The sequence below is a fragment of the Ixodes scapularis genome, unplaced genomic scaffold (assembly GCF_016920785.2).
Source record: "Ixodes scapularis isolate PalLabHiFi unplaced genomic scaffold, ASM1692078v2 PGA_scaffold6__148_contigs__length_123643588, whole genome shotgun sequence".
Taxonomy (NCBI): domain Eukaryota; kingdom Metazoa; phylum Arthropoda; class Arachnida; order Ixodida; family Ixodidae; genus Ixodes; species Ixodes scapularis.
In genome coordinates, this window is record NW_024609881.1 from 28,907,115 (window position 1) to 28,934,069 (window position 26,955).

The 26,955-nt window shown below is 50.2% G+C and overlaps 1 protein-coding gene and 9 non-coding genes across 10 annotated transcripts; all 10 read left to right on the forward strand.

Annotated features, from left to right (window-relative positions):
- Window positions 1–5,235: 5,235 nt before the first annotated feature.
- Trnal-cag lies at window positions 5,236–5,319 on the forward strand. The gene has a single exon. It is a non-coding gene; the product is annotated as a tRNA-Leu (tRNA).
- A 120-nt stretch (window positions 5,320–5,439) lies between these two features.
- Window positions 5,440–5,523, forward strand: Trnal-cag. The gene has a single exon. It is a non-coding gene; the product is annotated as a tRNA-Leu (tRNA).
- A 124-nt stretch (window positions 5,524–5,647) lies between these two features.
- Window positions 5,648–5,731, forward strand: Trnal-cag. The gene has a single exon. It is a non-coding gene; the product is annotated as a tRNA-Leu (tRNA).
- A 9,973-nt stretch (window positions 5,732–15,704) lies between these two features.
- Trnal-cag lies at window positions 15,705–15,788 on the forward strand. Its single transcript has one exon. It is a non-coding gene; the product is annotated as a tRNA-Leu (tRNA).
- Window positions 15,789–16,033: 245 nt separating this feature from the next.
- Window positions 16,034–17,164, forward strand: LOC115314417. Its single transcript, XM_042294725.1, has one exon. The coding sequence runs from the start codon at window positions 16,070–16,072 to the stop codon at window positions 17,162–17,164; it is 1,095 nt and encodes a 364-aa protein (XP_042150659.1). The 5' UTR covers window positions 16,034–16,069.
- Window positions 17,165–20,706: 3,542 nt separating this feature from the next.
- On the forward strand, window positions 20,707–20,790 carry Trnal-cag. Its single transcript has one exon. It is a non-coding gene; the product is annotated as a tRNA-Leu (tRNA).
- Window positions 20,791–25,735: 4,945 nt separating this feature from the next.
- On the forward strand, window positions 25,736–25,819 carry Trnal-cag. The gene has a single exon. It is a non-coding gene; the product is annotated as a tRNA-Leu (tRNA).
- A 125-nt stretch (window positions 25,820–25,944) lies between these two features.
- On the forward strand, window positions 25,945–26,028 carry Trnal-cag. Its single transcript has one exon. It is a non-coding gene; the product is annotated as a tRNA-Leu (tRNA).
- A 121-nt stretch (window positions 26,029–26,149) lies between these two features.
- On the forward strand, window positions 26,150–26,233 carry Trnal-cag. The gene has a single exon. It is a non-coding gene; the product is annotated as a tRNA-Leu (tRNA).
- Window positions 26,234–26,353: 120 nt separating this feature from the next.
- Trnal-cag lies at window positions 26,354–26,437 on the forward strand. The gene has a single exon. It is a non-coding gene; the product is annotated as a tRNA-Leu (tRNA).
- The last annotated feature ends 518 nt before the right edge of the window (window positions 26,438–26,955 follow it).

Genomic DNA, 26,955 nt, shown 5'->3' on the forward strand with positions numbered 1-26,955 from the left:
AGATGTTCTATCCGAGACAGCGGCTACTTCTCGACGGTAGCGACGGGGTTGATGGTGACCTTGAAGTCCCCGCAGATCCTGACGCGGCCGTCTCGCTTGAGGGCTGGGACGATTGGTGCGGACCAATCTAAGGTCTTGACGGGCACCAGGATACCCTCTCGCTGCAGCCGTTGCAGCTCCTGGGTGACCGCGTCCTTCAGGGCGAACGGCAGCGGACGCGGCTTGAAGAACCGAGGCCGGGCTCCCTCAGGTACGTGGATGCTGACCGTCGTGCCGGCGAAGGTGCCCACCCTTGGCTGGAACAGGCACTGGAAGTCGGTCAGGAGGCTCGGAACGTCTTTCAACACGTGCAACGCAGCTTCTTGGTACTCCGGCAGCCGAACACCCAGTGCGTGAATCCAGTTCCGTCCCAGCAGCGTCGCCGACGACTCCTTGGTTAAATAAAGGGGAAGGATTGCCTCCCTGTCGCCAAGGCGAACGCTGACTTGGGCCCGACCTTCGACCTGGGAAAGCTGCCCGGAGGAGCTGCGCAGCATGACGTCCGACGCCTCGATGGACACGCCAGGGAAGGTCCGCTTGAACAGCTTCCCGGCTGTAAGGTTCCGGAGCCTTTTTATTTGTTGTCTTACTTCGTCTGGAGGCCCTGCGCTAACGATTTTGGGGGAGACGTGCGGGGTTCACTAGGGGATGTTTACGACCTTTGGAAGGGAGAAGTTTGTGCGCTGGGCCGGGAGCCCCCTTTGCGGTGTCGGGAACGCCGCGGCGCGTTTCGCGCCCCGCTCGGCTGCCTGCAGCTGGGGAGGCTCCGCGGTTAAGTGTTTTTCTCTGGTAGCCGACCAGTGCCACCGCTTGGGGTTGTTTTCTTGGAGAGTCGTTTGTCGCTTCCCATTGACAAGTGCCGGTCGCTTTCCTAGAATTGTCTCGGGCGCTGTGCTTCGTGTATCGGCACCTGTCCCTCCAGCCGGTGTTCGGAGTGCAAGGGGTGATTTGTCGTGTCTGAGGGCCAAACTCGTCTGCGCCTCCTACGCTTGGCGCCGTCTGGCCCTGGGTTTGGAGCGCCGTACGAGAATGTTGACTCCCACGGGAAAATGGGAAAGAGGGACAGGCTGCTCTCGATAAGAGCACAGGCGAGACATAGAAGGGGGCCTTTGGTTCGGTACCGTTGCAGAGAAAGGAGCCACTCCTAACGGCGGTCGAGCCCGGGGCTCGGGTTGTCGATGTTTGTATTTCTGTATCCCGTATGTTAAGTTGTCTTATATTAAACTGTTGCAAAGAAGCATTTGCGTAAACAGTTGTCTGGCCCGACCTGCTACACCACCGCCACTGTCCAACGCAAGCCATCCTCCTCCACACCATCGAGGAGGAACCACCGTCTACAACTTACCAAGAAACTTACTCCGGCCATGACCGACACGCTGGCCCCCGTGTTTAGCTCCATGGTGATGGGGTGGCCGCAGATTTCAAGAGACACCAAATAAGGTGACACAGACGAAAGTTTATTTATATGCCGCACGTCGAAAATCTGCGGCTCCTCGGCCACGACGTGGAGCCTGGCTGAAATGGTACCCGGACCTGGTGCCGCTCGTCCCCGCCGCATTTTCTTGCGACGGCCACCCTCGCCGCGGGCTTGGCTGGAACCCGGGCTTGAACCAGGCTGTTGCTGCTGCTAGCCGCCGCTCGTCCTCCCCTATCGGCAGACACGTGCGAGGTGCCCGGTTCTCCCGCACGTGAAACATTGTGCTTGGACGAACTGGCACTGTGAGGGGGAGTGGGCAGCACCGCAGCGGCTGCAGGCACCGCTCCTTGTCGCCATCTTGTTTACCGCCACTTCCGCTGCTTCCTTCGACGGTGAGCCCGCCGCACGTGGCAATCTCGCTGGCGTCCTTTGCTGATTGCTGCGGCTTCTATCGCCAGCCCTGCCTTCACCGCGTCGTCCAGCGAGGGGTCGGGGAGCTCCAGGAGTCGCGTCTGCATGGCGGAGTTGTTTATGCCGCAGACGAACCGGTCCCGGAGTAGCGAGTCCAACTGGTCTCCGAATGCGCAGGTGTTCGCTAACCCTCGTAGCGCAGCGACGAACTGCCCGAGGGTCTCCCCGTCCCGGCGGCTCCGGTTGTTGAAGCGGAACCGCTCCATAAGCGTGGACGGCGCCGGGCTGAAGTGCGAGCGCAGCGTGGCGAGCAGCTCACCCAGCGTTTTGCCGTGCGGCGTGGCCGGCTTGAGGAGGTCTAGAAGGAGGCTGAAGACGTGGGTCCCGCAGCTGGCCAAGAAGATGTCCCGCTGTTTCGCCTCGGGCGTGTCGTTTGCCCGGAAGAACACGTGGACTTGCTCTTCGTAGACGGGCCAGGCGGACCCATTTCCCTCGAAGGGCTCGAGCCTCCCGTACAGCGGCATGGCGACAGGAGCGGGGGGCGATGTTCCGACTCTCTCGGCGGCGTGGGCCGAACCGTGCACGTTGGTGGCCTCCAGTGCCACGGTTCCTCGTCGCCAGTGTCACGATCCTTCTCGAACGTGGACGAAGGGGGCCGAAGCACCCGCCGAGAAGAGACGACACGCAGCCGGGTGGACGATGACTGACTATGTTGCCCGCCGAGCCTGGCGGCCACAGACGGGCGGACTGGAGGGGGGCGCTACATACTTGTCACACTACCCATCGAGCGCTCCAGCTTATTGAAGCATAACGAAAAGAAAGAAACGCCCGAGTTAAACAGCCTGCTTCAAAGGTTGATGCTGGAAGAATGCCTATCGCCACGTTCTTTTTCGAATGAAATTATCAGTATTAAAAAGCGCCTCGAAATTCTCAATACTGAAGAATACAAGGGGGCTGCGCTGCGAGTGCGATGGAACCGGTTATCGCTTGGGGAGCTACCCACGAAAAGGGCGATAGGCGCTGAAAGAAAGTATACGAGTCAAATTGAAATCACAGAAATTTGGTATCAAGGGGTTCTAAAGAGCGATAACGTGACCATACAACGCGCGTTCGTTGAGTACTAAAAACAATTGTTCAGTTATCGTGAGCCTAAAAAGAACAGGTTTCGGAGTTCTTATTTGCCTTTAATGCCGAAGCTGGCAGACGAACTAAAAGAAAAGTTAGAACAACCTATAATGTTGTGGGAAGTAGAAAAATCCATGGACAACTTGAAACCGGGAAAGTCACCCGGCCCTGATGGCTTAGGAGCAGAATTTTATAAAGCTTTCAATAATCAGCTTGCCCCGTTTTTGCACTGTGTGTTTACCGAAGCGCGTCGTTTTTGTGCACACACACGATTTTTATTCCCAAAACTGAAAACCGCTTGAATCTCCGTTCCGTTGGTTATTACCGCCCTATTACACTGACCAATGTAGACTACAAGATTTTCATGAAAGTGTTAGTGGAACGATTACAAAGTGTCATTAGCATTATCGTCGGCCCGCACCAGGCGTGTGGAATACAGGACAGGAGTATTGTAACGAACGTGCACGTTGCACGAAGTATTTTGGAACGTTGCGACACTATGGAAAGAAGAGTGGCAATGTCACAAGTCGACCTAGAAAAGGCCTTCGACCGGGTGTCCCATCAAGTCCTTTTTGCTATTTTAGATAATGTAAATGTGAGGGCAGTTTTGTGCGATGGTATACGTATGGCGTACGAAAATTGCGCCACTTGACTTGTGGTGAACAAATGTGTGACTGAGCGCGTTCCTCTCCTTTCTACCGTGAGACAAGGCTGTCCGATTTCGCCCTTGCTTTTTTGTATTTTTCTCGAACCCTTTTGTTTAAGCGTTATTCATAGTAGTTGTATTCGAGGTTTTAAGTTACAAACTGTTGAAGTCCGCATCTTGTCATAAGCGGATGACGTGGCAATTTTTTGTAGCGACAAAGTGTAAAGAAAGCCGTAGAGTTGACAGAAATGTTTTGCGACCATACGTGCAGTTTTGTTAACTTTGAAAAGTGTGTGAGTCTTTGGCACGGCGATTGGCCTTCCACGCCGACTGTTTATGAACGCATTACGTGGACGGATTCGCCGTCTCGGTATCTTGGGGTAGCATTGAATCACTATCGCAACACTGACGAATTCTGGCGCGATGAGACTGAGGCTTTGCGTGCGAAGGCGAACAAGTGGGGTGGCCATGGTTTATCAATCTTCGCGCGTGCATCTGTGTGTAACGCATTTCTTGCTGCGAAGATTTGGTACGTGTTGCAGGCATTGCATTGTTCACATATTAACGTTCACCGCATTCATCGTGTGTTTGCCGTCTTCATTTGGAGCTTGGTATGGGAGAGGACGAGCCGAACGAATCTTTTCCGAAGGGTCAGTGTTGGCGGTCTGGGGCTTTCCAATTTGTTTGTAAGACAGCTGGTTATTAGATTTTTATTTCTTCGAGACCAGAAAGATCCTTTTTTATGCACGGTCATTCAAGCGAGGCTGCGCAGCGCTCTTCCTGAGTTCATTGTGTCGTCTGGCATAGACGTCAGTGGTTCTGTACGCGGTTATCTAAAAGAAGTCGTTGGTGCTTATCAGTTTGTAACAACGCGCTTTTCTTTGGAATACCTGTGCGGTGTCTCGCGGAAACGGTTGACAAAAGACATTATTGATTTAATTTTTCCCACTCCTTTGTATCGTATGTTTTTCAGTGAAGGCCCAGGGCAGGACGTGTTAAAACGCGTCAAAAGAATGGTCATTCCCGCCTTTTTTTTCAAGTTGCATAGCCAAACCTTACCTGTCAAAGCACGGCTAGTCGAGAAGGGAGTGCGTGTTGCCTGGACCGATAACTGCATATTATGCAAAAAGCAAGAAACAATAGAACATGTTTTTCTAGATTGCTGGGATGCAGTGTTCTTCTGGGACGTCCTGCAAAGAACGCTCAGAAAGGACCTGCCTCTTACGCCACATGGAATTCGTTTTTTACCTGTTAAAGGGGATGACGGTGTACCTCTAGACATGGTCATGCTGCTGGGCCTTCACAGTCTGTGGCGGTGTCGCATGGCCGTGCGCCATGCAGACGTCGATCTGCGTCCCGTGCACAAGTATTTTGCAGAGCAAATGTGCTTTATGAAAGAACTTTATAAGGTCCAGCAACCTTGGCCTGAATGTTTGCCACTTCTTGAGGAGCTTGCTAACCTCAAAGAAATTTAACATTTTTGCGTCAGCCAGGTGAGCTGATGGCTGTTAACCTCTTATTTTGAATGTATGTCTGAATGTGTGCCTTGTCACTGTCAAAATCAAGCAATAAAAAAAAAAAAAAAAAAAAAATTAACCTCAGGATGGCCGAGCGGTTTAAGGCGCTGCGTTCAGGTCGCAGTCCGGTCTTCCGGGCGTGGGTTCGAATCCTACTTCTGACAATCTTTTGCTCCTGTAACCTCACAAGAACACAATAATTGGCCGTGATAGTTTGGCGTCTTTTTTTACTTATTTATTTAGTGACACCGTGTAGAATGTCAAAGAAAATGTCGAGAAACAACGTCAGGATGGCCGAGCGGTCTAAGGCGCTGCGTTCAGGTCGCAGTCCGGTCTTCCGGGCGTGGGTTCGAATCCCACTTCTGACAATCTTTTGCTCCTGTAAACTCACAAGAACACAATAATTGGCCGTGATAGTTTGGCGTCTTTTTTTATTTATTTATTTATTTAGTGACACCGTGTAGACTGTCAAAGAAAATGTCACGAAACAACGTCAGGATGGCCGAGCGGTCTAAGGCGCTGCGTTCAGGTCGCAGTCCGATCTTCCGGGCGTGGGTTCGAATCCCACTTCTGACAATCTTTTGCTCCTGTAAACTCACAAGAACACGTTAATTGGCCCTGATAGTTTGGCGTCTTTCTTTATTTATTTAATGACACCGTGTAGGGGACTGTCAAAGAAAATGTCGAGAAACAACGTCAGGATGGCCGAGGTCTGCCGGTCGCGATAGCGGACGGACGTGATATGGATCGCTCCTTGCAAGCGGTGGCGGCCGTACCCGGCCGCGGTGATAACAGGTATTTTGCTGCTAAGGAATATCGTATGCAGTTGCCGATACTGCCCACCGGTGATGCTGCAAAGCTCAGCGTCGTTTTGCACGCTGACCTCGACGGGCGCCCGTACAAGATTGAAGACTTCAGGCAGCCGTTGCAACAGGTGGGCGTTTTGTCAGACGTGGCGGGTCTGGGCGCCTACCAGATGAGCCACGTCTGGCTGCTTAAACTGAAAACTCCGGAAGCGAAAGCAAAGCTTTTGGAAGCAGGGAGTCTTCAGGTGAAAGGTTTGACGTGCCAGCTCGTCGACCCGAACCGGAGGGAGCTTCGCGTTAAGCTTCACTGGGTCTCGTTCGACGCGCCGGTGGACTCTATTCGGCGCGCCTTCGAACCATTTGGGACCGTCAAGGAAGTCGCGAGGGAAAACCACCGCTTGCAAGGATGGTTTCGTCGACGTTGAGTCCACGACCCTCGTCGTGAGGATCACCCTCAACGAGGGAGTTTCGCTGGAGAGCCTGCCGCACCAACTCCGTCTCTGCGGTGGAAACGTCTTGGTCGTGGTGCCCGGGCGTGCGGCGAAATGTCTCCGGTGCCGTCGCACTGGGCATATCCGCCGCGACTGCAGGGCACCCTGGTGTGCTGAGTGCCGCGGTTTCGGACACGAGCCCAAGGACTGCGTCAAGACGTACGCCCGTGCAGCCAGCGGCAGTACCAATGCGGAGTCCACGGAGCTTCTGATGGACGAAGAAGAGGCGGAACAAGCGGCTGCACCGGCGACGCTGACAGTGCCTCAAGGGCAGCCCGACTCGGAGGAAGCCAAGGGAGGCCCTAGCGAGACGGAGACCGCCGTTTCTCAGACGGAGCCATCGCCCAAGACGGCTCCCGAAGGAACCAGTGGTGCTTCGGCGAGGGAGGGAATGGCGACTCCGGAAGCACCAGTGGATGCCGTCCAAGGAAGGGAGCCCGCGGTCGCCAAGGGTGGCAACGACGACCACGTTATGGTCGTCGAAACCACTACAGTGAAGCGTCGTCTGGATGATGCGCCGTCCAGGGGTGGGGAGGGACAGCTGAGACGCCTCGAGCGTGAGTGGTGCGGGAAGGTGGGACGGTTCAAGAGCCGGCCCGCGTCTCCTGTACGCCACAAGGAGTAGCCACAGTGAGTCGTCTCGGCACGTTGCTGCCTGCTTCACACTGTAAGCACCGTGCTCCCCGCCTGGTCTTTCTCTAGCCCTTCTTTATGTTTCAAAGACCTTTGAGAGTAGGCACTTTAAACGTGCGAGGTTTAAACGCGAGGCGTAGGCAATGCCAAGTGAGCCGTTTGTTTATTGAGAAAGACCGCGACGTAATCGTCGTGCAAGAGTCGAAGATAGAGAGCGAAGACCGGAAGGAGAGCATGGTGCGGCTCTTTGAGTCACGTTACGATGTGTGCGTTAGTCACGCTGTGGGAACGTCGGGGGGATGCCTTTTATTTATCAGGAAGTCTCTTGGGTCTGTGACCAGAGTTGTTAGTTGCGAGTCTGGTCGCCTGGTCCTGTGCGATTTGACCATTTCAAGTAAACTGTTTCGTATTTTGTGCGTTTACGCCCCTAATAAGGCGGAAGAAAGATTAGTATTTTTTGAAAATATTTTCGAGTTCGTCCAAACCGATAGGCTTGTCATTTTGTTAGGAGACTTTAACTGCGTTTGCGAGCCGCGTGACCGATCGAACAGCACACAGTATAGAGATACGAGTACCATTTTTCTAAGCGATATGGTCCAGAAGTGTGAATTGGAAGACGGGGGTCTGTGTGCGTCAAGTCCTACCTGCCTATTTTTTATTCACTTCCAAGGTGCTAGTCACGCACGGTTGGATAGAGCTTATGTTTCTTTGGAACTCGTCAGGTCCTGTAAAACGTATGCAGTGGACCCAGTGTCTTTCAGCGACCACTGTCTTGTTTCTTTTACATTGGGCTCTTCAAAGGAAAAAGCCAATAATTTCAGTTGGGATCTGTGGAAATTAAATTCGAAGCTTTTACAAGACAATATTTTTGCGAGTGGGGTGCGTAAAAGTCTCGAACAACTAGATAAAGTAAAAGAAGGAAAAAGTGTCGGGGCGCAATGGGAACTGTTAAAACAAGAATTTAAGATGAGCGCCATTGAAAGATCTGTTGCCTTAAAACATGAGGAAAGAAAAGAAATTACGGAGCTAAAGGGGCTGCTACAAGATTTGCTTAACGCGGAGAGCATATCACCCGGGCTGTTTTCCGATGACATCAGTGTTTTAAAGAAACGTCTTGAGGCCCTTGATACCGAACGTTATCAAGGGGCCATGGTTCGAGCACGTTTACAGCGTTTATCACGGGGGGAGCTACCCACGAAAAGAGCCCTAGGGTTAGAAAAGAGATACGTTAGCAAGAATGAAATAAGCGAGATACAGTATCAAGGGTCTTTGACGAGTGAAAGACAAGTCATCGTGCGTGCTTTTGTTGAGTATTACAAAGGGATCTTCAGTTATCGTGCTTCAAAGATAGCAGAATTCCAAACGTCCTTTTTGCCGTTAATGCCGAAACTCGATGATGAAGCAAGAGAAAGGTTAGAACAACCAGTAGAGCTGTGGGAGATTGAAAAAGCGATAGATAATTTAAAGCCTGGAAAGTCGCCCGGTCCAGATGGTTTAGGAGGGGATTTTTACAAAACGTTTAAAGATCAAGTTGCACCTTTATTGCAACGCGTTTTCGCTGAGGCGTACGACCTTGGTTGTTTGCCTCCTTCCTTTTTGTGTACGCATACGATTTTTATTCCAAAGAGCGAAGACCCCGAGCGACTCCGTTCTGTTGGAGCGTATAGACCGATAACGCTCACCAACGTTGATTATAAAGCTTTCATGAAGGTATTGGCTTAACTTCAGCCTACAGATGGTTATTAACGTCATCGTCGGTTCGCACCAAACTTGCGGCATTAGAGGCCGAAGTATTGTAACAAACGTGCACGTCGCGCGCAGTATTCTAGAGTGCTGTGATGCCATGCACCGTAGGTCGCGGTGCTACAAGTGGATTTAGAAAAAGCGTTTGACCGTGTGTCGCACGAGATTCTTTTTTCGATTTTAAAACACGTTAATGTAGGGTCTCTCTTATACAACGGCATCCGTATGGCGTATAAGAACTGCGCCACCAGTCTCGTAGTGAACAAATCTGTTAGTGAGCGCATTCCCCTACTTTCTTCCGTGCGGCAGGGATGTCCGCTTTCACCGCTACTTTTTTGTGTCTTTCTGGAGCCTTTTTGTTTGAGCATCATTCGTAACAGTCAGATACGTGGGTTTAGACTACAGAAAACTGAGGTCCGTCTTTTGTCCTACGCGGACGATGTAGCGATTTTTTGTGTTGACCACGAAAGTGTGAGCAAGGCTGTACAGTTAACAGAACTATTTTGTGAACAGACGTGTAGTGCAGTCAACTGGCAGAAGTGTGTTGGTTTTTGGCACGGTGACTGGCCCTCAGCACCCGCTATTTTTGGCCGTATTGTCTGATCCGACACGTCGGCGCGTTACCTTGGAGTACCCTTGGATCAGTACCGCGTCAATGATCAGTACTGGAGGGATGAGACTGAAGTTCTGCGTGCAAAGGCCGAGAAATGGGGGGGAAAAGGTTTATCCCTTTTTTGCGCGGGCAACTGTTTGCAATTTGTTTCTGGCTGCAAAAGTCTGGTATGTGTTGCAGCTTTTGTATTGTTCACGTATTAACAATCAGCGGATCCATCGTGTTTTCGCCGTTTTCATCTGGAACTCGGCCTGGGAACGAACCAGCCGCACAAATCTTTTTCGTAGGGTCAAAGCCGGTGGTATTGGTCTTTCACACCTGTTTAAAAGACAACTGGTTAGCAGGTTTATGTTTCTTAGAGACCAGCAAGACCCTTTTTTGCGTACAGTTATTCAGACGCGGCTGCACAGTGCCCTGCCAGATTTTGTGGTGGCGACGAATGTAGACATCTGCCCTGGTTTACGCGGATACTTGAAAGAGGTTGTTGGTGCGTATCGTTTTTTAACAGCACGTTTTTCTTTGCAGTATTTGTCCGGTGTGTCGCGTAAACGGTTGTCGAGAGACCTGATGGATGCGCTTTTCCCCATGCCTTGGTATCGTTTGTTGTACAGTGCAGGCCCAGGGCAAGATGTTTTAAAGCGCGTTAAAAGAATGCTGGTCCCCGCCTATACCAAGACGTTTTTCTTTAAGTTACACAGCGAAACACTCCCCGTTAAAGCTTGGTTATCTGAGAAAGGTATACCGCGGTCTCATGGTCCGATAACTGTTTTTTGTGTAAAAAGCGAGAAACTATTGAACACGTCTTCATCGACTGTTGGGACGCGGTTTTCTTTTGGGACGTCCTTCAGAGGACTCTCAAAAAGGACCTCCCAATAACGCCTCAGGGAATTAGGTTTTTACCCACACAAAGAGCGGACGATGTACCGTATGACATGATAATGCTCCTGGGCCTGCACAGTATATGGCGGTGCCGTGTGGCTGTACGCCACGCAGATGTTGATGTACGCCCTGTTCGCAAGTATTTCGTTGAAAATATCTGTTTTCTGATTGAAGTGTACAAGGCGCAGGAACCACGACCTGATTGGTTGCCTGCTCTTGAGGGGCTAACTACCCTAAAAGACTTTTAGCATTTCTGACACCAGCCGAGCTGACTGATGTCCTCGTTTTTATCCCTGTTGTTTTAAGTACGGAGTGATGGTGAATGTCACTGTCCTGTTCCAGGCAATAAAGAAAAAAAAAAAAAGTCGGGATGGCCGAGCGGTCTCATTCTGTTTCCGGCAGCCGATTGGAGCGGACGCAGGATGGCTGGCTCCCACGGAGCTGCGATAACGGTCGACGCCGGCCGCGGTGACTCGGATTTTTTTGCTCCGAAGGAATATCGTATTTCTTTGCCGCCCTTGCCATCAGGTGATGCAATGAAGAAGGCAGTTGTTCTGCACTGCGACATTGCCGGAAGACCGTACCGCATTGAGGATTTTCGGCGGCCGCTGGAAGAACTGGGTGTCATCAGGGAAGTGGCTGGCATCGGGGCATATCAAATGTCCCACGTCTGGCTGCTCAAACTTCATACCGACGTGGCCAAGCTCAAGTTGGTCGAAGCGGGGCGGCTCGAAGTCAAAGGCCGCACATGCCTCGTCGTCGACCCAACGAGGCAGGAAGTTCGAGTGAAACTTCACTGGGTGTCGTTCGACGTCTCAAACGAGGACATCCGAAAGGCCTTCGCGGATTACGGCAAGGTAAAGGACGTTTCCTTTGACCGGTGGAAGGTGGCTGGCTTCGAGGGGGCCGAGTCCACCCCCCGGATTGTACGCATCGTACTCCGGGAGGGGGTCACCCTCGAGCGCCTTCCGCACCAGTTGCGTTTCGGAAGCGGCACGGTCCTAGTCGTAGTGCCTGGACGAGCTCCGATTTGCCTCCGGTACCGCAAGACTGGGCATATCCGGCGGGACTGCCGGGCCCCAAGGTGTTCTGAGTGCCGCGCCTACGGGCACGAGCAGCAGGACTGTGTGCGCTCGTACGCACGAGCTGCGGTACGTGGTGCGGGTGATGACCAGAATGACCTCCTCATGGACGAGGAGGAGGCGGAAAGAGCGGCGGCTCCCACTGCGACTTCGACCGAGCAGCCCACCCCGGTTGACAAGGGCGGCCGGCCAGACACCGGCCCGAAGGAGGCGAGCGTTGTGGGAGCGAAGCAGCAGGAGACTGCAGCCTCTGGTCCTGCTGTTGAAGACTCGTCGACGTCTTCTGTGCCGGAAGGCGATACAAGGGACGTTGCCGCGACGGACAGTGAGCCCACCGTCTCTGAAATGGACCTTGACAAGACTGCCGTGAAGCGTCGCCATGAAGGCGGTGCTGAGTTATCTCAGGAACGGCGGCTACGACAGCTCGAACGGAAGTGGAAGGTGGCGGCGGGGTGGAAAGGCGTCGACAGTCCGCAGCGGTCATCGTCACCGCATTCCCGCGAGAAGCTGTCCCAATAGGCCACCACTGTGAGAGAGGACTGCCGTGTATGAAGACGCGCCAAAAGGGTAAGCTCCGTACGCTGTGCCTGGTCCCACTTCACGATAAACACGCTCGAAAAGCCTGTACGTATAGCGACCTTAAATGTACGGGGGCTCGCTGAGAGAAGAAAGCAAAGGCAGTTGTATCGTCTAGTCGTAGAGCAGGACCTCGACATAGTCGCTTTGCAAGAAACGAAGGTCGAAAGGGAGGACCAGACAGAGCGTATGGTGTGGCCTTTTACTGCTGACTATAGCCTGTGCGTCAGTCATGCAGTAGGAGCATCGGCAGGGTGTCTGTTGTTAGTTCGCGCGAGCCTGGGAGCGGATGTGCAAAAGGTTATGACCTCAGAATCGGGTCGACTGATAGTCTGTGATATGGCATTTTTGTCGCACGAGTGGCGAGTCATTTGCATTTACGCGCATAACGCAGCCGAAGAACGAAAAACGTTCTTTGAGGATATTCGGTCTTTCTTTGCGACGGAGCGTATAGTCATCTTTGTTGGCGACTTTAACTGTGTGCTTTCGGCACGAGATAAAACGAGTACACTTCCGTTTAGGGACGCGAGTACTGTTGTTTTAAATGAAATTGTAAATTTCTGTGGGTTAGAAGATGTTGGTGACTGTTTGGGGGACACTAGAAATGTACCTTATACTCATTTTCAAGGGTCAAGTCATGCCCGTTTGGATAGAGCATATATTTCCTTCGAGATTCTTCCTCAGTGTAGCGAATATAGTGTGATACCCGTGTCATTTAGTGATCACTGTTTAGTTTTGTTTACACTTGCAAGCGCCAAGGCAAAAAGAAAAGACTTCTGTTGGGAGCTTTGGAAATTAAATAGTAAACTCATGAGTGACGATGATTTCATGGCCGCTGTCAAGGATAGCTTAAGAGGAATCTTCAAAGGGGAAGTGAATGACTACGCTTTAAAATGGGAACAGTTTAAGCAAGAAATTAAAATGAAAGCAATGGAAAGAGCGAGCGCGATAAAGTATAAAGAAAGAAAAAAAGAATTGCTTCTGCGCAGTAATCTTGAGTTACTTATCGGCGAAGAGAGTCGTTCGCCTGGTGTTTATGAAGATGACATAAGCACTTTGAAATCCAAGTTGGAAGTTCTTGATAAGGAGCGGTACCACGGAGCACTGGTTAGAGCGCGGGCAGGAAAGTTGTTCTGTGGGGAAGCACCGACAAAAAGAGCTCTCGGGGCTGAGAAAAGGTACGCTAGGCGCAACGAGATTGTCGAAATCGAATATCGCGGGGCCGTTACAAGAGATAGCGCAGAAATAGAGAAGGCCTTTTGTGAATTCTACAAAAATCTGTTTTCTCACCGAACCGTTAATTTAGCGAATTTTAAAAGCGAGTTTATGCGCCTATTACCGCGGTTAAATAGTGAAACAACTTCCTTTTTAGAAGCTGAGATTACCGTAGATGAAGTCGAAAATGCTATTGAGCATTTGAATCCTGGGAAGTCGCCCGGCCCCGACGGCCTAAGCGCGGCCTTTTACAAGGCGATTAAGCATGAGGTTAGTCCGGTATTGTGTAGGGTTTATGCTGAAGCATATGAGCGTAAATTACTACCACCGTCTTTTTGGCGTTCCCATACAATACTCATTCCCAAAAGCGAGGACAAGATAAAGCTTAGGCAGGTGTCGGCGTACCATCCAATCAGTCTAACAAACGTTGATTATAAAATATTTATGAAAATTTTAGCAAAGCGGTTGCAATCAGTGATAACAGACTTAGTAGGGCCTCACCAAACGTGCGGAATTAGAGGACGGACCATAGTAACGAATATTCACGTCGCCAGAAGTGTCCTTGAGTGTTGTGACTGTATGCAACGCGTGGTTGCTATGCTCCAGATTGATCTGGAAAAAGCGTTTGACCAGGTGTCACACGAACTTTTGTTCAACGTGCTAGAACACGTAAATGTCGGCAGAGTTCTGCTCGAGGGTGTACGTATGGCGTACAAAAAGTGTTCCACGAGTCTCATTATCAACAAAGTTGTCAGTGAACGCATTGAAGTGTCCCGTTCTCTCCGTCAAGGTTGTCCATTATCACCCCTTCTGTTTTGTATCTACATAGAGTCGTTTTGTTTAAGTATTATTAGATGCGAAAGTATTAGGGGGTTTAAACTGCAATCGTGCGAAGTAAAATTGTTATCTTACGCCGATGATATCGCACTATTTTGTGTCGATAGAGGTGGCATAAGCGAGGCAGTAAAGCTGGTGAAAAAGTTTTGCAGATTTAGCGGTAGTGCCGTAAATTGGCACAAATGTTTAGGTTTTTGGCATGGAGATTGGGATGCAAAGCCTAGTATTTTTGAAAACGTGAACTGGGTAACGACACCAGTCAAATACTTAGGGATACCGTTAGAAAATTATCGCGACAGTGACCCATACTGGCGAGGGCAGGCTGTGGATCTTCGAGAAAAAACGGAAAAGTGGAAAGGGAAGGATTTGTCGATGTTTGCGCGTGCCACAGTGTGCAATTTATTCTTTGTCTGTAAACTGTGGTATGTGCTTCAGGTCTTGCACTGTTCGCGTATCAACGTGCAGAGATTACATCGTGTTTTTGCGGTTTTTATCTGGGGATCCACCTGGGAAAGAACAAGCCGCACGAACCTTTTCAGGCGCGTGCGCGCCGGAGGACTCTCCTTGGCGCACCTATTTTTGCGGCAGGTTGTAAACCGCTTTATTTTTCTTCGCGACGTGAATGAACCTTTTCTGCGCACAGTGTGTCAGATGCGCCTGGCCAGCGCATTACCAGAGCTAGTCGTTTCTTCTGTGAGGGCATGCGAAGGGGGAATTTATGGTTATTTCCGTGAGGTGGTGCAAGCGACTCGGTTTTTGTGCGCACGTTTTTCCTTAGAATATCTGAGCGGGGTGTCTCGAAAACAATTGTACAGAGACGTTGTTGATGTTGTCCTCCCGGTCCCGTTGTATAGGTCGTTGTATGTCTTTGGGGAGGGGCAGGATGTCCTTCAGCGAGTTAAGAAAATGACAGTTCCGCCGAGTGTTAAAACCTTTTTCTTCAAATTACATACTGGTGTCCTGCCGGTAAAGACATGGATGGAAGATAAGGGTCTGTTTGTACCGTGGGGGGTAAATTGTTTACTGTGTCAAAAACCGGAGACTGTAGAACACGTCTTTCTAGATTGTTGGGATGGTTTTTTTTTGGGACGTGCTGCAACGCACATTGAAAAAGGATTTTCCGTTGGATCCACAGGGTTTCCGGTATCTAAGCATAGAAAATGATAACTGTGTCCCTTACGACTTGGTTATGCTTTTGGGTCTACACAGCATCTGGAAATCACGCATGGCGGTTCGTCATGCAGAAGTTGATGCTAGGCCGGTTTCTGATTATTTTTGTGTTTCTTTGCGCAATGTCATTGAGGTGTGGAAAGCGCAGGAGTGTTGCCCGGATTGGGTGCGTGTTCTAGAAGAAGCGCTGCCTTTGAAACATTTTTAATTTTGTGTATGTAGTGTTTGTCTAACCATCGCGTCTACTTTTATCATTCTGTACCTCTTTTTGTTGATACTTATGCCTGGCAATAAAGAAAAAAAAGGATGGCCGAGCGGTCTAAGGCGCTGCGTTCAGGTCGCAGTCCGGTCTTCCGGGCGTGGGTTCGAATCCCACTTCTGACAATCTTTTGCTCCTGTACACTCACAAGAACACATTAATTGGCCCCGATAGTATGGCGTCTTTATTTATTTATTTATTTAATGACACCGTGTAGACTGTCAAAGAAAATGACGAGAAACAACGTCAGGATGGCCGAGCGGTCTAAGGCGCTGCTTTCAGGTCGCAGTCCTTTCTTCCGGGCGTGGGTTCGAATCCCACTTCTGACAATCTTTTGCTCCTGTACACTCACAAGAACACATTAATTGGCCCTGATAGTATGGCGTCTTTTTTTTAGTTATTTATTTATTTAATGACACCGTGTAGACTGTCAAAGAAAATGACGAGAAACAACGTCAGGATGGCCGAGATTCTGCTTCTGGCACTCGCCGAGAACGGTCGCAGGATGGCTGGCTCCAACGGAGCTGCGACAACGGCCCCAGTTGGCCGCGGTACTTTTGCTGCGTCATCGTCTGCCGAGGACTACTAGGTGGTGTTGCCTCCCATCCCAATGGGTGCAACGATTTTAAATTCAGTACTTTTGCACTGCGATCTGAGAGGCCGCCCCTATCGTATCGAAGATTTCCGGCAAGAACTGAAGCGGTGCGCCGTCCTGTCCGAGATTGTGGCGCTCGGTGCTTTCCAGATGAACCACGTCTGGTTAGCCACGCTGCGAACGCCGGAAGCCAAGAAGCGGCTCATCGACTGCAAAGAGTTGAAGGTGAAGGACCTGAGGTGTGTCGTCATCGACCCCAGCAGCACGGAAGTCCGTCTACGCCTCCATTGGGTCCCGTATCATGTGACGGACGACGCGGTGAGCAAGTTTTTGGAACCCTACGGCAAGGTTATAGAAGTCGCACGTGAGAAGTGGCGCGTCGAGGGATTCGAGGGCATTGAGTCGACTACCCGGGTGGCGCGCATGACGCTGAAGAGCGGCGTCACGCCCGACGGAATGCCTCATCAGCTGCGGCTTCAGGGAGCAAACGTTCTTATCGTAATCCCAGGGAGGGCGCCGATCTGCCTGCGCTGTAAGCGTGCCGGGCACATCAGGCGCGACTGCCGCGTGCCTAAGTGCTCGGTGTGCTCACGTTTCGGCCACGAGAAGGAGGAGTGCGTAAAGACCTACGCCCGAGTAACTGGTGGAGCGGCGGCGAAAGACCTTTCGCCCCTGACCATGGATATCGACGAGGCTGAGCGTTCCGCTCAGGGACAACAACACGAAGCTCCACCGTCTGGTGAGCCCCGCAGTCATCCTGCTGGAGCGGACGGCTCGACTGAAGTCTCGCCTGTAAAAGACAAGAAGGAGGTGGCTGGTGGCTTTCCTGAACCAGACAGCGCGGCACCCCCTCCCACGGCGACGCCAATGGAGAAGACCGTAGCCCCGCGCGAGGCCTCTCCCCCGACTTTCGAGAAGGCGCCTTCCGAAGGTTACGACACTATGGACGAAACCACCGAGTCCATCAAGCGTGGTCTCGACGAGAACCCTCCATCGACGCCGGGCATGACACCCAGGCCCAACCCTTGGATGGAAAGGACAAAGAAGGGGCGTTTGCAGCCCACGCCCACCTTAACCCCAGATGACCGGAGGCGACTCAACAGCAAGTAAGGCGGCTAACGCCTGGTTACAAAGACTGACGTCCGAATGCCAAGGCAAGTGCTACAGCAAAACGCATGATTTGTACGTTCCAACCAGCAATAACGGTCGCATCGCTAAATGTTCGAGGTTTGAGCGCCAGGAAAAAACAATACCAATTGCAGCGTTTGCTGCTTAAAGAGAAAACCGATTTCTTAGCGGTGCAAGAGACTAAAATGGCTGAGGAGGAACAGGTTGCTAGTGCGCTTAGGCCTTTTCTGCAGTCGTACGAAGTTTGTGTCACCCACGCGGTTGGTTTTTCTGCCGGATGTTTTTCTTTTTCTTAAAAAGTCCCTGCCCTTGTCGGAGTTAGCTGTAACCACCGACACGGAAGGGCGGTTCATCATGTGCGATTTTTCCTTGGCGTCTTTTCAGTGGCGAATTGTTTGTGTGTATGCGCCTAGTACGGTTAAAGACCGTGTTTCCTTTTTTATTGGCTTACGCCGTTTTCTAGAATGTGATAAAACGATTGTGTTGTTGTGCGATTTTAACTGCGTTGTAAGGGCAGCAGACAGAACGCCCCTGAGGCGGAGCAGCGACAAGAGTGCGCAAGTTTTAAGCGAACTGGTTGAAGACTTTGACTTGGTTGTCGCCGGAACGGTGACGAATGAAACGAGCGAGATTCGTTTCACCCATTTCCAAGCGTCGTCTCATGCGCGCCTAGATAGAGTATACGTATCGGCCTCCGCAGCAGCAATGTTAAGAAAGTATCGCGTCACACCAGTGTTTTTTTCGGATCATTGCATGATTTCGACAACGATCGGCGAAAAAGCGCCGCCGAAGGCCAAGTTTAACTGGAAGCTGTGGAAGCTTAACACAAAACTGCTTGACGATGAAAGTTTTCTTGCAGCGGTAGATAACGTCTTCAAAACGTTTTTTAAAACCGCAAGGGGCGATATATTCGAGACATGGGAGCTCATCAAACAGGAAGTGAAGATGCTCGCTATCGAAAGGTCGTCGATTTTAGCGTACGAGGCACGTTGCGACGAACGTGGCTCAATCGAAGATTTGCAAGCTCTGTCAAGAGCTGAGTGTGAGCGACCCGGCACAGCTCTTAAAGATTTGGAAGTGGTTAAGCAACGCCTGGCGCATTTTCATCAAGAGCGTTACCGCGGAGCCATTGTTCGGGCTCGATCAGAGAAGTACTTGATGGGAGAACAGCCTACTAAACGGTCTTTGGCGGATGAGAAAAGGTTCGCGCTTCGCAACGAAATTGGCGAAATCGAGTACAACGGAGTGATTAACACGAGCCCAAGTAGTATTGAGCAGGCTTTTGTCGCACACTATAGGCAAGTTTTTGAAACCCAAGTTAAGGGAAGGCAGGACCCAATGTGTGGAAAACTTCTAGAGTCCCTGCCGCAACTATCGGAAGAGGAGAAGGAAAATCTCACAGAGCCGATCACTCTTCAAGAGGTCGAGAGAGCAATAGACGATTTGCCGAGCTCGAAAACGCCAGGACCGGACGGGCTATGCGCCGAATTTTATAAGAAATACAAGAGCGTAATTGCTCCGCTTTTTTTAGAAGTGATTTGTAAAGCATACGAAAGGAAAGTACTGCCGCCGTGTTTTTCACGTACATACACTGTGTTAATTCCCAAAAGCGATGACGTTGCGAAACTACGTCAAGTCACTGGTTTCCGCCCGATAACTCTGTGTAATGTAGATTACAAGATTTTTGCTAAAATCCTAGCGAGGAGGTTCCAGAGTGTTGCCTGCCAGCTCATTGGAGATCATCAGACCTGTGGAATACAGGGTCGATCTATTTTGACGAATGTGCACGTTGCCCGAACTGTTTTGGAGGCATGTGACGATGGCATGGGCCAAGTTGCCATGCTTCAACTGGACCTAGACAAGGCTTTCGATCGTGTTAAGCACGATGTCCTTTTTGATGCTTTAAAGCACGTGAATGTGGGCGAGCGTATTTTGGACGGGGTTAAAATGGCGTGCCAAGAGTGTACCACTAGGCTCATTGTGAACAGGGAATTGACTGTACCGATACGTGTGCGAACATCCGTAAGACAAGGATGTCCCTTGTCGCCGTTATTGTTTAACCTCTATTTGGAACTTTTTTGTTTAAGTGTTCAGAACAGTAATCAATGTCACGGATTCCGGATGGAAAATGAGGAGATAAAAGTCATGAGCTATGCAGATGATGTCGCGGTTTTTTGTAGCGATAAGCCAAGTATTAGCGCGGCTGTGAAGGTGGCAAGAGACTTCTGTAAGGCTACAGGGGCAGCCATTAATTTGAGCAAGTGCCGTGGGTTTTGGCATGGAGAGTGGGCCACAACCCCTTCGGTGTTTGAAGGGGTGTGTTGGGACCGTGTGCCGTGCACTTACCTCGGTGTGCCACTAAAATGTTACAGGCAAAGCAAATCCTATTGGTCGGGAGTCGCCGCCGACCTGGACAGACGCGCTTCCCGTTGGAAGCAGCGTGAGCTGTCCATATTTGCCAGTGCGACAGTATGTAATATTTTTTTCATTGCAAAATTATGGTACGTGATGCAGGCCATTCATTGTGCTCGCTTGAATGTGCAGAAATTTCACCGTGTTTTTGCCACGTTTATTTGGAATTCAAAGTGGGAGCCGATGAGGAGAGACAATCTTTTCCATCGGATTCGTCACGGTGGTCTCGGTCTCTCGCATTTGTTTTGCAAACAGATTGTGTCCCGATTTTTTTTTTCTACGAGACCAAGAGCATCCTTTCATACGTACATTTATACAAACCAATCTTTTCTCGTTTCGTCCCATGGCGGCGAACTTTAGATTAGTGGGATATCAAAAGGAGGTGGTAGACGCAGTGTTATTTTTGTCTGCCCGTTTTTCTTTTGAGTATTTGTCTGCTGTTAGCAAGAAAACACTTACACGCGATTTATTGATAAGTTTGTTTCCAGACCCGTTGTATAGAACTGTAGTCTGTAGCGGGGGCCAAGATGTGCTCAAGCGAGTGAAGAATATGTGCGTTCCCCCTTCCGTTAAAACGTTCTTTTTTAAACTGCATTCCAATACACTGCCCGTTAAGGTGTGGCTTGAAGGAAAGGGTATTGATGTTCCGTGGTCGGTAGACTGTATTTTATGTAAGAAACCTGAGACCATCGAGCACGTTTTCATTTTTTGCTGGGATGCGGTTTTTTTTTTGGGATGTGCTGCAGCGCACGTTGAAGAAACAACTGTGCATTAGCCCATCAGTTATACGTTTCTTGAATGTGAGTAACGATGATGGCATACCTTTTGATATGATTATGTTGTTGGGTTTGTGCAGTATTTGGAGGTCGCGCATGGCGGTCCGTCATGCCGACCCCAGTGTGAAAGAAGTGCATCATTATTTTTTCAGCCTTGTTAAGCAAGTGGAAAGTGTTTTTTCAAACCGTAAAACGAAACCCGAGTGGCTAGACATTTGTAAACCGCTCCTCGAAATGCGAGGATTTTAATGTACCCTGCAATAGGTCTTGCAGAGCATTTTTTTTAAAGTGACATGACCGTTTTTGCATTCCTCCTGCAATAAAGAAATAAAAAACGTCAGGATGGCCGAGCGGTCTAAGGCGCTGCGTTCAGGTCGCAGTCCGGTCTTCCGGGCGTGGGTTCGAATCCCACTTCTGACAATCTTTTGCTCCTGTACACTCACAAGAACACGTTAATTGGTCCTGATAGTATGGCGTCTTTTTTTTATTTATTTATTTAATGACACCGTGTAGACTGTCAAAGAAAATGACGAGAAACAACATCAGGATGGCCGGAGCATTCTGCTTCTGGCACTCGCCGAGAACGGTCGCAGGATGGCTGGCTCCAACGGAGCTGCGACAACGGCCCCAGTTGGCCGCGGTACTTTGGCTGCGTCATCGTCTGCCGACGACTACAAGGTGGTGTTGCCTCCCATCCCAACGGGTGCAACGATTTTAAATTCAGTACTTTTGCACTGCGATTTGAGAGGCCGACCCTATCGTATTGAAGATTTCCGGCAAGAACTGAAGCGGTGCGCCGTCCTGTCCGAGATTGTGGCGCTCGGTGCTTTCCAGATGAACCACGTCTGGTTAGCCACGCTGCGAACGCCGGAAGCCAAGAAGCGGCTCATCGACTGCAAAGAGTTGAAGGTGAAGGACCTGAAATGTGTTGTCATCGACCCCAGCAGCACGGAAATTCGTCTACGCCTCCATTCGGTCCCGTATCATGTGACCGACGACGCGGTGAGCAAGTTTTTGGAACCCTACGGCAAGGTCATAGAAGTCGCACGTGAGAAATGGCGCGTCGAGGGATTCGAGGGCATCGAGTCGACTACCCGGGTGGCGCGCATGACGCTGAAGAGCGGCGTCACGCCCGACGGAATGCCTCATCAGCTGCGGCTTCAGGGGGCGAACGTCCTTATCGTAATCCCAGGGAGGGCGCCGGTCCGCCTGCGCTGTAAGCGTGCCGGGCACATCAGGCGCGACTGCCGCGTGCCTAAGTGCTCGGTGTGCTCACGTTTCGGCCACGAGAAAGAGGAGTGCGTAAAGACCTACGCCCGAGTAACTGGTGGAGCGGCGGCGGAAGACCTTCGCCCCTAACCATGGATGTCGACGAGGCTGAGCGTTCCGCTCAGGGACAACAAGACGAAGCTCCACCGTCTGGTGAGCCCTGCAGTCATCCTGTTGGAGCGGACGGCTCGACTGAAGTCTCGCCTGTAAAGGACAAGAAGAAGGAGGTGGCTGGTGGCTTTCCTGAACCAGACAACGCGGCACCCCCTCCCACGGCGACGCCAATGGAGAAGACCGTAGCCCCACGCGAGACCTCCCCCCCGACTTTCGAGAAGGCGCCTTCCGAAGGTCACGACACTATGGACGAAACCACCGAGTCCATCAAGCGTGGTCTCGACGAGAACCCTCCATCGACACCGGGCATGACACCCAGGCCCAACCCTTGGATTGAGATGACAAAGAAGGGGCGTTTCCAGCCCACGCCCATCTTAACCCCAGATGACCGGAGGCGACTCAACAGCAAGTAAGGCGGCTGACGCCTGGTTACAAAGACTGACGTCCGAATGCCAAGGCAAGTGCTACAGCAAGACACATGATTTGTACGTTCCAACCAGCAATAACGGTCGCATCGCTAAATGTTCGAGGTTTGAGCGCCAGGAAAAAACAATACCAATTGCAGCGTTTGCTGCTTAAAGAGAAACCCGATTTCTTAGCGGTGCAAGAGACAAAAATGGCTGAGGAGGAACAGGTTGCTAGTGCGCTTAGGCCTTTTCTGCAGTCGTACGAAGTTTGTGTCACCCACGCGGTTGGTTTCTCTGCCGGATGTTTTCTTTTTCTTAAAAAGTTCCTGCCCTTGTCGGAGTTAGCTGTAACCACCGACACGGAAGGGCGGTTCATCATGTGCGATTTTTCTTAGGCGTCTTTTCAGTGGCGAATTGTTTGTGTGTATGCGCCTAGTACGGTTAAAGACCGTGTTTTCTTTTTTATTGGCTTACGCCGTTTTCTAGATTGTGATAAAACGATTGTGTTGTTGGGCGATTTTAACTGCGTTGTAAGGGCAGCAGACAGAACGCCCCTGAGGCGGAGTAGTGACAAGAGTGCGCAAGTTTTAAGCGAACTGGTTGAAGACTTTGACTTGGTTGACGCCGGAACGGTGACGAACGAAACGGGCGAGATTCGTTTCACCCATTTCCAAGCGTCGTCTCATGCGCGCCTCGACAGAGTATACGTATCGGCCTCCGCGGCAGCAATGTTAAGAAAGTATCGCGTCACACCTGTGTTTTTTTCGGATCATTGCATGATTTCGACAACGATCGGTGAAAAAGCGCCGCCGAAGGCCAAGTTTAACTGGAAGCTGTGGAAGCTTAACACAAAACTGCTTGATGATGAAAGTTTTCTTGCAGCGGTAGATAACGTCTTCAAAACGTTTTTTAAAACCGCAAGGGACGATATCTTCGAGACATTGGAGCTCATCAAACAGGAAGTGAAGATGCTCGCTATCGAAAGGTCGTTGATTTTAGCGTACGAGGCACGTTGCGACGAACGTGGCTTAATCGAAGATTTGCAAGCTCTGTCAAGAGCTGAGTGTGAGCGACCCGGCACAGCTCTTAAAGATTTGGAAACAGTTAAGCAACGCCTGGCGCTTTTTCATCAAGAGCGTTACCGCGGAGCCATTGTTCGGGCTCGATCAGAGAAGTACTTGATGAAAGAACAGCCTACTAAACGGTCTTTGGCGGATGAGAAAAGGTTCGCGCTTCGCAACGAAATTGGCGAAATCGAGTACAACGGAGTGATTAACACGAGCCCAAGTAGTATTGAGCAGGCTTTTGTCGCACACTATAGGCAAGTTTTTGAAACCCAAGTTAAAGGAAGGCAGGACCCTATGTGTGGAAAACTTCTAGAGTCCCTGCCGCAACTAACGGAAGAGGAGAAGGAAAACCTCACAGAGCCGATCACTCTTCAAGAGGTCGAGAGAGCAATAGACGATTTGCCGAGCTCGAAAACGCCAGGACCGGACGGGCTATGCGCCGAATTTTATAAGAAATACAAAAGCGTAATCGCTCCGCTTTTTTTAGAAGTGATTTGTAAAGCATACGAAAGGAAAGTACTGCCGCCGTCTTTTTCACGTACATACACTGTGTTAATTCCCAAAAGCGATGACGTTGCGAAACTACGTCAAGTCACTGGTTTCCGCCCGATAACTCTGTGTAATGTAGATTACAAGATTTTTGCTAAAATCCTAGCGAGGAGGTTCCAGAGTGTTGCCTGCCAGCTCATTGGAGATCATCAGACCTGTGGAATACAGGGTCGATCTATTTTGACGAATGTGCACGTTGCCCGAACTGTTTTGGAGGCATGTGACGATGGCATGGGCCAAGTTGCCATGCTTCAACTGGACCTAGATAAGGCTTTCGAGCGTGTTAAGCACGATGTCCTTTTTGATGTTTTAAAGCACGTGAATGTGGGCGAGCGTATTTTGGAGGGGGTTAAAATGGCGTACCAAGAGTGTACCACTAGGCACATTGTGAACAGGGAATTGACTGAACCGATACGTGTGCGAACATCCGTAAGACAAGGATGTCCCTTGTCGCCGTTATTGTTTAACTTCTATTTGGAACTTTTTTGTTTAAGTGTTCAGAACCGTAATCAATGTCACGGATTCCGGATGGAAAATGAGGAGATAAAAGTCATGAGCTATGCAGATGATGTCGCGGTTTTTTGTAGCGATAAGCCAAGTATTAGCGCGGCTATGAAGTTGGCAAGAGACTTCTGTAAGGCTACAGGGGCAGCCATAAATTTGAGCAAGTGCCGTGGGTTTTGGCACGGAGAGTGGGCCACAACCCCTTCGGTGTTTGAAGGGGTGTGTCGGGACCGTGTGCCGTGCACTTACCTCGGTGTGCCACTAAAATGTTACAGGCAAAGCAAATCCTATTGGTCGGGAGTCGCCGCCGACCTGGACAGACGCGCTTCCCGTTGGAAGCAGCGTGAGCTGTCCATATTTGCCAGAGCGACAGTATGTAATATTTTCTCATTGCAAAATTATGGTACGTGATGCAGGCCATTCATTGTGCTCGCTTGAATGTGCAGAAATTTCACCGTGTTTTTGCCACGTTTATTTGTAATTCAAAGTGGGAGCCGATGAGGAGAGACAATCTTTTCCATCGGATTCGTCACGGTGGTCTCGGTCTCTCGCATTTGTTTTGCAAACAGATTGTGTCCCGATTCTTTTTTCTAAGAGACCAAGAGCATCCTTTCATACGTACATTTATACAAACCAAATTGTCTCCTCATTTGCCATCTTTTCTCGTTTCGTCCCATGGCGGCGAACTTAAGAGATTAGTGGGATATCAAAAGGAGGTGGTAGACGCAGTGTTATTTTTGTCTGCCCGTTTTTCTTTTGAGTATTTGTGCGCTGTTAGCAAGAAAACGCTTACACGCGATTTATTGACAAGTTTGTTTCCAAACCCGTTGTATAGAACTGTAGTCTGTAGCGGGGGCCAAGATGTGCTCAAGCGAGTGAAGAATATGTGCGTTCCCCCTTCCGTTAAAACGTTCTTTTTTAAACTGCATTCCAATACCCTGCCCGTTAAGGTGTGGCCTGAAGGAAAGGGTATTGATGTTCCGTGGTCGGTAGACTGTATTTTGTGTAAGAAACCTGAGACCATCGAGCACGTTTTCATTTTTTGCTGGGATGCGGTATTTTTTTGGGACGTGCTTCAGTGCACGTTGAAGAAACAACTGTGCATTAGCCAATCAGTCATACGTTTCTTGAATGTCAGTAACGATGATGGCATACCTTTTGATATGATTATGTTGTTGGGTTTATGCAGTATTTGGAGGTCGCGCATGGCGGTCCGTCATGCCGACCCCAGTGTGAAAGAAGTGCATCATTATTTTTTCAGCCTTGTTAAGCAAGTGGAAAGTGTTTTTTCAAACCGGAAAACGAAACCCGAGTGGCTAGACATTTGTAAACCGCTCCTCGAAATGCGAGGATTTTAATGTACCCTGCAATAAGTCTTGCAGAGCATCTTTTTAAAGTGACATGACCGTTTTTGCATTCCTCCTGCAATAAAAAAAAAAAAAAAAAAAAAAAAAAGTCAGGATGGCCGAGCGGTCTAAGGCGCTGCGTTCAGGTCGCAGTCCGGTCTTCCGGGCGTGGGTTCGAATCCCACTTCTGACAATCTTTTGCTCCTGTACACTCACAAGAACACATTAATTGGCGCTGATAGTATGGCGTCTTTTTTTTATTTATTTATTTATTTAATGACACCGTGTAGACTGTCAAAGAAAATGACGAGAAACAACGTCAGGATGGCCGAGCGGTCTAAGGCGCCGCGTTCAGGTCGCAGTCCGGTCTTCCGGGCGTGGGTTCGAATCCCACTTCTGACAATCTTTTGCTCCTGTACACTCACAAGAACACGTTAATTGGCCCTGATAGTATGGCGTCTTTTTTTTATTTATTTATTTAATGAAACCGTGTAGACTGTCAAAGAAAATTACGAGAAACAACGTCAGGATGGCCGAGCGGTCTAAGGCGCTGCGTTCAGGTCGCAGTCCGGTCTTCCGGGCGTGGGTTCGAATCCCACTTCTGACAATCTTTTGCTCCTGTACACTCACAAGAACACAGTAATTGGCCCCGATAGTTTGGCGTCTTTTTTTATTTATTTGTTTGATGACACCGTGTAGACTGTCAAAGAAAATGACGAGAAACAACGTCAGGATGGCCGAGCGGTCTAAGGCGCTGCGTTCAGGTCGCAGTCCGGTCTTCCGGGCGTGGGTTCGAATCCCACTTCTGACAATCTTTTTCTCCTGTACACTCACAAGAACACATTAAATGGCCCCGATAGTATGGAGTCTTTTTTTTATTTATTTATTTAATGACACCGTGTAGACTGTCAAAGAAAATGACGCGAAACAACGTCAGGATGGCCGAGCGGTCTAAGGCCATTCTGTTTCCGGTGCTCGTCAAGCTCGGACGCACGAATGGCTGTCTCCGACGGAGCTGTGACAGCGGCCTTTTCGGGCCGTGGTATTGCTGGTATGGACGTTCCCCAGGATTATCGTATTCTTCTGCCTCCTCTGCCGACAGGTACCGTGGTTTATACAACGGTTTTTTTGCACTGCGACATTTCCGGGCGGCCATACAAAATAGGCGACTTTAGATCAGGGCTCGAAAATGCTGGGGTCTTAAAAGACTTTAAAGCTTGTGGTTCGTTTCAAATGAATCACGTGTGGATGGCTACCTTCCACTCGCTGGCATGCAAACAGAAGATTCTGGAAACCAAGGAGCTTTTGGTGAAGGGGAAGCGGTGTCTC